The sequence below is a fragment of the Crocodylus porosus genome, unplaced genomic scaffold (genome assembly GCF_001723895.1).
Source record: "Crocodylus porosus isolate Cpor-Errol unplaced genomic scaffold, CroPor_comp1, whole genome shotgun sequence".
Lineage (NCBI taxonomy): Eukaryota > Metazoa > Chordata > Crocodylia > Crocodylidae > Crocodylus > Crocodylus porosus.
Window position 1 is genome coordinate 79,877,555 of NW_017728906.1, and position 12,906 is coordinate 79,890,460.

Consider the following 12,906-nt stretch of genomic DNA (forward strand, 5'->3'; position numbering starts at 1 on the left):
AACTAGTGGAAGGCTATTGCCCAGGACCTCCCCAAATGGAGGAAGAGTCTACTGCATGGATTTCAGTACTTGGAAACCTTACGATGACAACAGGAGACAGACAAGCGGTAGAAACAGTATGTCATAGACTGGATCAAGAACCCAGAGCCACCTCCATACGTCATGGAACAGTGTGCCCGGGCTGCAGCAGTCTGTCGATCCCAGATAGTCCTCCTTGGCCATCTTCAAACCCACAGAAAGGACAGTCATGGAAGACTCTCATCCTCAACTGTGAGGGAATGCCAATGGTGATTGATGATGATACCCTGCAGTACTTAAAAATAATTGTAAATGAAAGATTCCTTCTGTAGCATGTTTTTTGTTTTGTTTTTTAACCAGTGTTTTAACCTACGTAATTTTTTTCAAATCCAGTTCTATTGGGCAAATATTCAATAAATTATAATGGTTATCTTGTACTTTAAAACCTTTTCTTTGTTTTTTCAAGCTGTTTTTTATTGATATTCTTATTTTTAAAATGGATAAATTCCTATTAAAACTTTTTTTTAACTTTTTGGGCTTGCTTTACTTTTATTGCTTACACTGAGCAATAAAACTCCATTTCAGAAGCACAGGAGTAATACTAAAATGCGTAATTGACACAATTCCCACAAACTAGCACGTGTATTAGATTTTAAACACAACCATTTTGAAGTAATCCATCCAAAATAACTAACATTATTGTCATCGAGTTGTCATTTACTAACATTGCAGTATATATGGTAAGTAATCCATACGAATGGTTCAAAAATAGTAAATTCACTAACTGATCCAGATGACTCGGACATGTTTACATTGCCATCTTCAATTTCATTGCCTTCAGAGTATTTTTCATAATGTTGTCATTCAGGCTACCAGGCCTTGTATCTCTGTACTGTTTACATTCCTTTTCCAGTGGCACAGGAATTCCTTGAAAATATTCCCAAATAGGGTCTTTTTTGGGACCGGCATCCATAGCAGTGTGTTTCCTTCCAGCTTCCATGCGTTGAAATCAAGACTAGTCTGTGTTCCACAGAAGGTTGTTTGTTCCTCTTTCCTATGCTGTCATGAGCCCAGTGTTGGTTCTTTCTGTTCTTACTCTGCTCCCTCTCCCTCCTTCACACAAGAAATTAGCAACGTACTAAGACTCCTATCTGTGACACAACCTTCCATACCCTTCATCCTCTTTGCTGCTACTCTTTACTCCCCCACCCCAAACAGTCCATGATTTCTGCTGTTGTGACCCCCTGGCCTTTTGTGCTGCAGTATTTTGGTTTAGAGAAAGAAAGCACTTGAAGTTTTTTTCCATCTCTGTACATATGGAAAGGGACCAAGAAAGGTCATTTAACTGAAGTATCCAGACCCATTCAGAAGTAGGGCTGGTCCCTTGGTTGTTTTTTTTTCCATGAGCTGAGGAATAAGCACAATGGGTGCAGAATCGTAACTGAGGGAATGAAACAGGAGCTTGATACCATCCAGGTAGGCTCAGTGGATAATCCTGATCACGGAGTACATGATGGTATCAGGAGCCAAGTTCTAACACCTGTGGACTTTTTTTTGATGCTTTGCATTCAGTAGGCCCTGTATCCCTTGAAGGGTTAAGTTCCTAATGCATGAAATATTGTCATATTTTTATTATGCTATTAATTGAATGTATGTGTGGCTAGGTCACTCACTTTAAGGTATAAGGCCCCTGACACATACTTAAGACACTAACTGGTTAAATTACAAGTATTCCATCCTTTCACTGTGGAGTAAACCAGTGATTCTCAACCAGGGTGCCAGGCTCAGGCTTATTTCTGCCTGAATGGTCCCCAACCTCCACTACCCAGCCCCTTTGCCAGGAAGTACTGTACTATACTAACTTGATTTTTGAAAGTGGGTGCCACTCCATTCACAAAATTTATGGCGGGATACTTCAAGTCCAAAAATGTTGAGAACAACTGAAGTAGACATATTTAATTCACAGGATGTCTATGTAACCCCCTCTTCACAAGGAACAGGCAAATTCATGGCAGCATTTGACTAGAGAGTAAACTAGTCCTAAAAAATAAATAAAATTGGTATAACTCCTTAAGTTCTGCTGCCTTCAGCCCCATGTTTCCCTTACTCTTAACTAAAGCTTTATCTCAAAAGTATGGCTTCTAAGACATATGTACCTTTTAGTGAACTAATCCCTAGGTATTTCCTTGGGTATCTGGACCCTGCTTTAATTTCCATTTTTATTCCCTGTTTCCTAGGTATGATGCAGAACCAAGTCCTGTAGACCATCAGAAAGCCAACGTCCTAAAATTTCAGGTGGATAAAAAGCCTTTCTTTGAGATGCCTTCCCATCTTGCTGATGTAGACTTGGATGAATATGACTATGAAGAGGACTTTGAGTGACTGCAGTCAACATTTGCAGAAGAAAAAGGGACAGTCTGCAGCAGGTCTGCCAAACGCCTATACTGATTATCAATGTTTTTTGTTTTCTTAGTTCTTTGTTACAAAATATTATTTAATCATCATATTGCCTTTTAAAGATAATGACGTGCATTTGTATGGAATGATGAAAGTTTTTGTATTTATTCAATAGTCTATAGCTTGTAAAATAGATTAAAATATTTATTTATAGTTGTTGCATAATTTCTTAAGGGAAGAGTAAAGATGTTTGAGTTCTTTAAAGTACTCCATGATATTTTTTTTTTTTTTTAAAAAGATGATTATATAATTCTCTAGAGTTTTTATGTAGTGCACTGACCACCTCCATCTTATACTTGTGAATGGAAGTATCTGTTCTGGGATGGGAAATTAGGAGACTGTTTTATAGATGACTTCCAGGGCTCTTTCTCCCATGACAAAAATCTAGAACTTGGCAAAGAAGAGGGGCATGGCTTTGAATCCAGTGATTCAGCCTGTCAAGTAATAGTGTACTCAGAAGTAACAAGCTGAATATATTTGTGCAATTGATGAACTACTAATGCCTGATATGAGCTGCTCCTCTTCATGTCCACCCCTTTCATTCATCTTGACTTAAACTTTGCCTGTCCTTTCATTGATGTCCACTTACAAAAACATTCTTTAATGCTGAATTCTATTCAAGTATTCATGCTTGATCCCAAATCTGTCTGTTCTTCTAGACAGAAGGAACCAATTTTTAAACCCTTTGTATAAATGTTACTTGAGTTGTGATGTGCACTAACTTGTGGGCATTCAGTGCTTTTGTCTGTTTCCTCCTCTTCAGTTGTTAGCTTATTGACACATTCCATAGAAATTCAGTGTCACAGCAGCTTGAAACTGTTGCCTCACTTGCCTACAGGGGGCAAGAGATTGCAAACAAAAATGTTTTGTACATTGTACATGAAAACCTGTTTAATAGTAAATATTGCTGAAAACGTCCCATATCTAAATTTTCACTTTTGCATTTATGCATTCAGGGCACTACAACCTTAAGATTTTTTTGAATAACAAAAATATTAACTTGTACAGTAAGCAGCGTAGATCTGTTTTAAAAATCATGTTTGTATTTTCAAATAAAGATTTTTCGTACATGTAATCAGTTGGTATTACTGTATTCCTGGCATGCATTTCATACAACAAAATGTCTTACTGTTTAAAGGGGTTTTAAATATTATGGGTTATAGAAATATGCATTTTGTCATTTGAATGTACAGTTTGGATAAATTTGGCATATTTGAAACTAATCGGAAACATCCACTGGCTTTTTTTACTTCCCAAAGATTGCACACTTCTAAGCTGCGGAAAGGGTGCTGTTCCACTCAACTTATGGTCTTGTGCAAGACACTTAGTAGTTCAAGTCATTTCATGAATGTTACAGCTCATGCTGAGCAGTGTATACTTTCAATATGTAGTGTTAATTTCCAGTATCAAAGTGTAACAGGAGAAAATAAGGCTCATTCAAATCGCAAATAGAATCTATAGAGCCAAATTTACAGATTTTTTGCAAATTATCTGACCTTCCTGCAGACAAATTTAACTTCTGTAATCTTGACGGACTCTTTTGTAGCCACTATCTTAAGCCAAACTTCTCAAAAGAACTTCTGGAGAGGTTAGCTTTGAGCTTTGTCAGCACTCCCTGAAATACCAGGGAGAGGGATGAGTTACCTAGCTGTGAGTAAATTGCCCTTCAAGAGCATGCTCAAATATAACTCTGATACATGAAAGCTATCCAGACTGCCTTGTGCAGGAAGTAAGTTGGGGTCTGTAAGCCAAACCTGCTCTGTTAACATTCTTTACAAACTGCTTTCTCATCCATGTAATAGGCAGCATTGGTACTGCCTCCAAAACATTATAATGATACATAAATTGATAGAATCCTTCTTGCTTTCTCATACTTGTGTTCAATTCCTGCCAGATGAAAAGAAACAGAAGGGTAAATCTCAGACAGCAGCCCTCTGAGATCTGTTGCACAACCCTCAGTGTGAGTTTGCATGTGCCAGAATGCTTGGGCTTGGAGATATGTAGATATAACAATACCTGTAGGGTGCACAGCACCTCTTCCTTGTGCTCTGCAACATGGGGACAAAGGATGGTACATGCTGCTTGCTCCTCAGTTCCACCTCAACCAAAATGCTAAGTTTTATGCAATTCTGAAGAGGGGGAGGAAGTTGCAATGCAGATGTGTACATGGATAACTCCTGAGCTCAAGAGCTAGTAAATGTCTTACAAGTGACTCATATATATGCACAGCCTTGCTGTGAGTGACTTAAATCAGTGTCCTCCCCCTACTAAGAAGGGACTGGGGGTGGGTGGGGGGTGGTCAGAGTCCCCATGGCAAACAGACTAAAAACCTTGCCAAATGTTCCTTCTGCTCAAGAAGCTTCTGTGATGGTGTAATGCAGAGGTATTCAACCCCTGGTTCACTGAGTAGTGAGAACATTGTTCCCCTGCTGCCAAATTTCCAGGGCTGTGGGGAGCCCTGCACCCTACACCCCAGCTTGGTTGTCCAGTCCTAGTCTGCAAGACCAGGTGTTTGGTGGCATAGGCCTCCATGCCAGATCCTAGAGGCGGGGGGAAAACTTACAGCTTACCGCCACTATGAAAGCTGTTTTTTGTGGTGTAAGCCATGAGTTCAAAGAGCCCATCTGAGCTGTACCATTTAACACAGCAGGACACATTTCTGCTATGAATGATAGCTAATTGAAACAGCATTCCTTCCCCCTCTCCACCTGTATACTGGATAGTTCCCAGAAAGAAATACAGTGTAGCTCTAAATGAGATTCTTTTGCTTGGTCATGATCAGAAGTTCCAAGAGGACAGTGGAGCCTAGGCTTCCTTCCAAAAAACTGGGTTCCAAGACACCAGCAGAATGTGTTGGGACCAGAATCGCCTTGGCTATGCAGGAGTTAATTATTTTGTGTCCTGTCTAGTTTTGAGGGGCACCTGTAGAATCAGGGATTGGCAGGAAGGCATGCAGGGGAGGTCCTGAATACAACATGAGTGCTTAGGTAAAGGTTTCCTCTGGACTAGAATGACTCCTGGTAAAAAATAAATCTGTTGGCTTTTGTGGTATATAGGCACCCTGCACTTGGAAGTTTGTTCACCGGGATTCCCCATTAGTCACTGGCAGATGTGAAGAGAAGGAGTCATCCCTTAGTTCTGCTGGATGGGTGTCTGTCTTCAGATTCTTACCCAGCCTCAGATGAAGCAGATAAGGTAGCCATCAAATGGATGGAGAAAAGGTGGAGCCAATTGGGACAGAGAGCATCTCTTGAACATGCCAAATGCTCTATCACCAGCTGAGAGGAAAGATAGGAAAAAACTAATGTGGTTGAAGTCTATTTCCTGTTCTAGAGCCTCTGCTTCTCCCTGAGGGAAGCCAGGATTGAAGAACTTGATACTGGAGAGGAAGCTGGAACTTGAGACACTGATCTTTTCTCCAAGGAAGAGAGTCGAAGAAAAGCTTTGGAGAGCACTGCAGGTCTGCCCCTCCTTGTGGTGTGCTGCAGTGATAAAGGAGGCAGATAACTGAAGGCAACCAACAGAACCAGTTGATAGTGCCAGAGCAACAGTACCCAAATCTCAGTGAGCTTTAGCAGGAACTAAACTGGGCCATAAGTCTGTGATTTCAGTACTCTTTCTTCTGGAGCCATCAAGTTTCTGAATGCAAAGGTAATCCCTGGAACAGGATTTCTTCTGGAAGCATTCTGGCAAGTAGAAGACACAAAAAAGCTGAGATGAAAAAGTCTTTTGATAAGCTGGTTTAGGAAGATGCACAGTCCCAAGTTACAGACTTCGTGGATTTGCCTAGAAGAGGATAAAACCAAGCTGTCAGCTTCCTGCCCTAGATGTAAATGGAGCTGTTCCTGGGATTGTCAGAACTCTGTGACCACAGGACCACCTCCTAATGGTTTCATTTGGCATAGCAGGCAAATTGTTTTAAACCTAGTGCTCAGGGAGGAGCTGATGTTACCATCTTACACTTTTGATCCATCAACCGTAAAAAAAGAGGCAGTGAGAACAACAGAAGGAAAAGTCCTTGGGCATTGTACCTCATTTACAGCAGTTGCGGAAGGAAAAAAGGGGTCAGGAATTCAGGGGGAAATGAGAGCAAAGCTAGAAGTTCTTTTACTAAAAGGAAAATGGCAATGTTTGGAAATAATTACAATAAGAAAGTGCCACCAGTATATTCATCTCTAAATTTGGCATAGAAACAGCTCTTCAATTTTCCTGCACCCTGTCCCCCTGTGTATTTCTACTAAATATGCACTTTTACATTGCAAGTGAACAGGCTAACTGCTTGCCACTTATCTCATTACTAGCCAATTTGTGCTCCTGGGTGGTAAACTCACACATACAGATCATGACCAGATGCTAGGCTGCTTCAAAAATGTGATGTGGGTAGTGTTTCCTGTTGCAAGTACCACTGGTGGGACCACACCTCCTTCACAGCTTGAAGGTAGCTGTATTATGTAAGGTGACTTGGGTGGATATTATTACTGCCAGAAACTATCTTTTCCTCCTCTAACCCCATGTCTCTCTCTAAAAATATGTATGCCTTGGTACTCCCCAACAGCAATAAGGGTCATTGCAACAGAATGAACTCATGAGCCCTTCTCTGAGTACGTTAGTGCAAATTACATCTACAGGCAGTTGCCCCAACTGCAAAGACTAGGCCCCAGATATAGTCAGCTGGGTCAGTTAAAATAGGGCCTAAGCAATATATTTCAGAAAGTTAAGTTTTGATGCTGAGGCTTGTCAGCTAGTTCACTTCCCTGCTCAATTTTAAAGAGTTAAGAGTAACTTCAGGGGGGGAGTTTAGTTTTGACACTTTATTATGTACAGCAACAATCCAAAACGAGAGAAAAGCAGAAGTCTGAAATTAACAAAGCTGATAAGCAAGGTGGATACAGTGCAACATATCACTGGGAAAGTAATTAGTTAGACCTCCCCAGCTTACTGCCTTTTGGAAGGTACTTGCCTCTCAAATGAACAGATGAAAAAGTGGCATCAACACACATTTAAAATATGTAAAAGTTCATCTTAAAAACATCATTTTTTAACAGTCTACATCTACATTGTACTCCGCAGTGCACAGCTGTGTATTTTCAGATTACACACTGGAGAAACAGCAGATTCTTATTGCACATAAACATTCTCCCCTGGCATCAGTCATCCCTGCTCCTGGCCCTGGTCCATTTACCTTGTTTTGGGGACCGGAAACCTGAATGAGATTCCCAGAAGCCTGGCCTGTGTCATACACAGTTGCATTAAAAAGGTCCCTTAACCTAAACTAGCACAGGAAAGTGAAGTTGCTCAAGATACAGAGCAGGAAAGAAAACCCAGCTTTGAGACCCTGCCCAGTGCTCTATCCACTAAACTACACTGTATCTTAGTTATACATGACATAGTAAGTGAGCATCCTGCCTCATCAGGACAAATGCTCTGGAATGGAATTTGTGGCCTCAGAGTGAAGAGTTGTGTGTCCAAGAGAATATTAGTCCAAAATTCCTAAAACTTTAGGAAGTTATATTGTCACCGTATTATTATCTCACAGGCTCATTTAATCACAGTATTTAAACTAACCTGACTCCAATTCTTAGCCTGGCATTCTTTACAAGACAATGAGGCAGAACAAGACAATCAGTAATATTTGGCTACAAGGTTTGTAACACCCACAGCACCAGAAGCCTAACAACAGCCATGTCATATGGAATAGTCAGAAGTGTGGACATCTACCAAAGTAGTAATTGCTTCCAGCCAGATAAATCTGAAGTTGACAATTTGGCCAGGGTACTATTCGCTCTTTAGCTTTAAGTATATCAAGGTATTCCTCTAGTTGCCTTAAAGGTCAGTGCCTCTTAAGTCCTTCAGTTTCGTGGATGTCCAACCGGCAGAAAAAAATGGCAATGTGTTCTTAAGCTTCAGTTTCTTCAACCTGTTCCCCCTCAACCCTACAAAAACAAGAAAGGTATTAGTCAGCCACGCTGGTCAAAACCTTGTAGTCAGAAGAGATGTTTGAAGTCAACCCTCTGGCCTCTCCACCACTCTGGGGAGTGCTGCATTTCAGTGCACAGAAAGGTGGGGCAGAAGTGGCATCTGGAAGCCCATCTGCTCTGCCACTGAACTGTGTACAAGGATGCATTACTTGTCTTCAGCTTCCTTCACAGAGTTACTACTCTGTACTTTAGGTTCTCAGTAAGAGCAGCTATGATGGCTACTAGTCAAGCAGGAGTCAGCATCTTGTATATGAACTGCCAACTGACAGGAAGAAAATGGGAAATAAAAAAGCTGCATTTCTGTGCCACACCCACAGGCCATCTATAAAACATGAGATACCAGTAGCCTGCGCCTGTCATTCATCTTAGCAGACAGACTGAAAAACACACTCGAGTGACTGACTAAAATGCAAAGTCAAATCATAGGTAGGAGCCCATTTCACAATTTTTGCAAAAACTGATTTTGGGTGGTCTCCACAAAAAAGCGCAGACTCCTTGGGGAAAAAAAAAATAACTGAAAATACAATGCTGGCTTACTCTGAGGAGCTAGCGATCCTTGGGGCCACTGTAGCCTGGCCATGCAGCCTGCCAGGGGGGATAGAGGGAAGGGTGCCTAGCAAGATGGCTGCTGCCCCTGCCCCTCACCACTGACTGGCTGTGAGGTCTGTGGCCCTGCTCCTCTCCATCTATCAGTGGTAAGAGGCAGGACTGCATGAAGGACATCCCTCGCAGCCAATCAGCAGCAAGAGGCAGGACTACCTGGGCCCCTCAGCCAGAGACATTGAGGGGTGGACCTGCCACTCCCTCTGCGAAAGTGGCTGCCAGCCACACAGTCTGCCCGTGAAATTGGCCAGCAGCTGCTTCAAGTTCAAATAATTGGGTTGAAAGCTTAGTGTTGGAAAGCACCTCAGGGGTCCCCTTGTCCAACCCCTGCACAGATGCAGGCTGCACTACTGCTCCAGACAGAGGCTCCTCCACCCTTACCTTAGAAACCTGCAGGGAAGGAAATTCCACAAATACCTCAAAAAATCAAGAAGTCCCTTAATGGACAGATTGGGGGATGGGGAAGGGGTACTAGATAGATCAGTGAAGGCAAAAAAAAATTTACAAAAATAGTTCTTCTGCCTGCACTGCCCTCAAAAATTGCTGCAGTTCAAATGTAGGGTTGAAATATTATGAATGGGGAGCTATTATGAGAAGAACCTCTATGAAATGCACATCCAGCCCATGATGAGCCCTGCAAAAGGATAAAGAAGGTAGTCTGCCCCATTCTTCTGTGCAGGCAGCAGCTGCAGCCAGTGAAGCCTTTGTCTTCAGACAGCAAGGAAGTCAAATCATCAATGCCCAAAAGGCTCCTGTGTATAACAACTTGTAGGAGGTTTGGCTTGCCATATGCTGCCCTGAAAGTGATAACAGACTTCATACACCAGGAGAATCCTACCACATTCTTGTGCTAGAGCAGGGGTGGGCAAAATGCGGCCCGCCAGGCCATTCTATCTGGCCCGTGGGGCCTCTAAAAGATTTAGAAAATTAATATTAATCTGCCCTGGGCTGCTTGTCATGTGGCCCTTGATGGCTTGCCAAAACTCAGTAAACAGCCCTCTGCCCAGCATAATTGTCCGCCCCCGTGCTAGAGTCAAGACCCAAGATGCAGGTGGATGACTGCAGTTGTCAACAACAGGGTCTGAGCCAAAAAGTCATGCATGTACTACAGAAAGAAGTTAGCAGAGCAAATGAATACAAACACATGCTGCTGCTAATGCTCCTTGGGTTTCTGCTGACTGCCAGACCATTCCCATGACATTCTGGTCCTTAACTCCAAGTCCTGAATGCCACTTGTTTTCACAAATGCTGGAGAGACTGCAAAGGGGACAGCAGCAAGCCATTCTACAGAGGGCCCTTGACTGTGGAAAGCAAATGCCACCAGTGCACAGGTATCCAGGTTGCAGCCATATTCATCTAGATGCAAAAGGAATCAAAATTCATGATAGAGGTGATATCTTTTATTAGACCAGCTAGATACTGGTGGACAGAGAATTCAACTCCTGAACTGTCTAGGTTACAATGCAGACTTTGTTCTTGCAGCAGCCCTTTCCCCCAAAAGCCATGAAGCTGCAGAATCTCAGCAATGCAACAGTGCTATAAACCAGCTAAAGCCCATACCTCTTGCCTAAGTAGCACCTTGTACATGCATATAAGGAAACCCCCTGCTCAGCCAAGATTGGAGGAAACTAAGCAGTGTTTCCCATCTCCCCAGCTCTGATAACAGCTACAGAGAGGACTATAAATGAATGAAGGCAAAAATACAGCCAGGGCTGCTTATAAGGTATTTTTCTCCATACACAAACTCCTGGCTACAGCTGTCCCCACTTAGAAAAGCCAAAAATAAATTCTAATTACCTGTTCCGGGCCAACCACATCCACGTCAACATCTTCACCTACATCTTCTGAGAAGTTTTCTGCCTTGATCATATTTTGGCTGAAATGAAAAGCCAAGTCGTTTAATTCCTGTCCCCTCTCAAATTATGCTCAATATGTTTGCTATAGAAAGCTAAGAAGTGGAAATAGAGACAGTGCCTACATGCTATGAGTTGCTCTTAAGATTCTTGCATAAAGCAGCACAGTATCTTCCAAGTGAGGAAGCGCTTCAAGTGTTCTGATAAAGAGGAATTTTGATTAATGCATTTCTAGATAGCAAGACACACTACACTTCCCAGAGAAGCTGTTACCCCTCTGGTTTATTTTACCTGCCAATTTTATTTTTCTTACATTTCAATAAAAAGGAGTCTGCTAAGTCCACTTAAAACAGGGCCCACTGCCCAGAATAGCACTTATCTGTCTGGAGTCCAAGTTACCATTACATGTGACCCTTTAACATTTCTAGAAATGAAAGCCAGAGAAAACTATTTCTTTTTCCCCCTCTTTGTTTCCTTTGGTGTGCCAGGCAGAACTTCAGAGTCTGGTGGGAACCCTGGTCTTGCTAAAGATGCTCTGCACACCCTCTGTTACACCGGTCTGTGGGGAACTACAAGCAGTATACAAACCCAGGTCTTGCCAGAGGTCAGTAACACAGCAGCAGAGCTGCTACCATCAGGAGCACACCTGCTACTCTTAGCCTTCTACAAAATGGTGAGGAGGTAAGGGCCTGAGTTTGAACGTTTTCTTCACTCCCCATACACCAGGCTGCCTGAAACCTAGACCCAATGTTCTCTTCACAGCATCCTCAATGGGACTAGGAACTTAAGCGCAGCAAAAAGCCACTTTTTTTCTGTCTCAATCCCCACCTAGGACCAGGCAGCAATGGGAGGCTTGGAGTGGTAGGAAGTGTGGGAATTCTTGGATGTTTCAGTATCACTCTGAAACAGAGATCCAAGTAATGCCTTGATGTTAGTTAACTGCTTTGCGTCAGCATTGAGCACAGCCTCGCAAGACATATTTTGAAGACAGACTCAGTGCATCCAGTATAACAGTTTATACAGTCTGCCTGTATCCTGTTTAATTTCCCAGAAGCCCATAGGCACCAGGAAATCCCAGGGGTCACTTAAAGCGTCTGTAGAACATGCATCCCTCACCTGCATCTTCTCTTTGGACCCGCTGGACACAGGAATGGCAGATATTCTGGGCGAGAAGTTTCTTGAGCCTTCAACCTCTTTCTGCTCTTCCCTGCTGGGGAAGCAAGTTGCAAAGTACACTGGAAATCTGGAATTTTGTTTGTTGCCTCAGCAGGGCTGGTTTCAAGTAAAGACCCTGTAACAGATAATGAACAGTATTATTCTCCATCTTTGCTCTCTGAGCATGCCTGTAGACATGCAGGGACAGTCAGTTATAGCATGCCAGAGCAGACTGGAGCAGAGCTAGTTCTAGCACGCCAGAGCAGACTGGATTAATCAAGCTTTGAAATGGCAGCTGGGGTACTTCAAATTAAAGCTCATCAAATGAGCTTTAGTTAAAGTGTCCCTGCCACCATTTTGAAGTATGAGATGCTGATACACGAGATGCTGCAGGCATTTTAATTAGAGCGGGTCTCAGAGCCACTCTAATTTAAGCACCCTCCCCTTCACCCCCAGAGGCCATGTGAAAATGCCCTGAGATGCAGAGAGATGAACGCTTCTTGCAACACCATTCTTCATATGGAAGAGCTGCTGTGGATACCATATTCACAGGGAGAATTTGAACAGAAGAGTCATTTCAAAAGTCTGCTTTGTTTAGCAATTTCACTAAAATCTACAAAGAAATTTAAGGAAACAAGAGGTCCAGGAAATAGCTAATTACAATATTTTCCTGCATACCACTTGCCTGCCCCACCCCACAATAAGATATGCACCTTGTTTCTGGAAGGCAGAATGTAGGAAAAAAAGACCTCTCCTGTCATGGCCAGGAGCTGACTCCATGCAGCAGCTCACACACCCTCAGCCAGCTTCATTGCGCTCTTGGCAAAAGGTACTGGTAACCC

At 42.6% G+C, this 12,906-nt stretch overlaps 2 protein-coding genes across 6 annotated transcripts in view; one reads left to right on the top strand and one right to left on the bottom strand.

Moving 5' to 3' along the window:
• Positions 1 to 3,059, top strand: part of PPP2R3B (protein phosphatase 2 regulatory subunit B''beta) — a 79,956-nt gene extending 76,897 nt beyond the window's left edge. For both annotated transcript variants that reach the window (XM_019529414.1, XM_019529415.1), the window contains exon 13: positions 2,256 to 3,059. In XM_019529414.1, coding sequence (XP_019384959.1) covers positions 2,256 to 2,400 — 145 coding nt within the window. In that variant the 3' untranslated portion in view covers positions 2,401 to 3,059. The remainder of the gene's footprint in view (positions 1 to 2,255) is intronic.
• A 5,091-nt stretch (positions 3,060 to 8,150) lies between these two features.
• The window catches only part of LOC109306142 (cohesin subunit SA-2-like), an 88,444-nt gene continuing 83,688 nt past the window's right edge, over positions 8,151 to 12,906 (bottom strand). For 3 of the 4 annotated variants that reach the window (XM_019529412.1, XM_019529413.1, XM_019529409.1), the window contains 4 exons: positions 12,026 to 12,200; positions 10,854 to 10,932; positions 9,438 to 9,473; positions 8,151 to 8,408 (listed from right to left, as the gene is read on the bottom strand). In XM_019529412.1, the coding sequence (XP_019384957.1) occupies positions 8,403 to 8,408; positions 9,438 to 9,473; positions 10,854 to 10,932; positions 12,026 to 12,200 (296 nt within the window). In that variant the 3' untranslated portion in view covers positions 8,151 to 8,402. The remainder of the gene's footprint in view (positions 8,409 to 9,437; positions 9,474 to 10,853; positions 10,933 to 12,025; positions 12,201 to 12,906) is intronic. The other variant, XM_019529410.1, reaches the window with a different exon arrangement.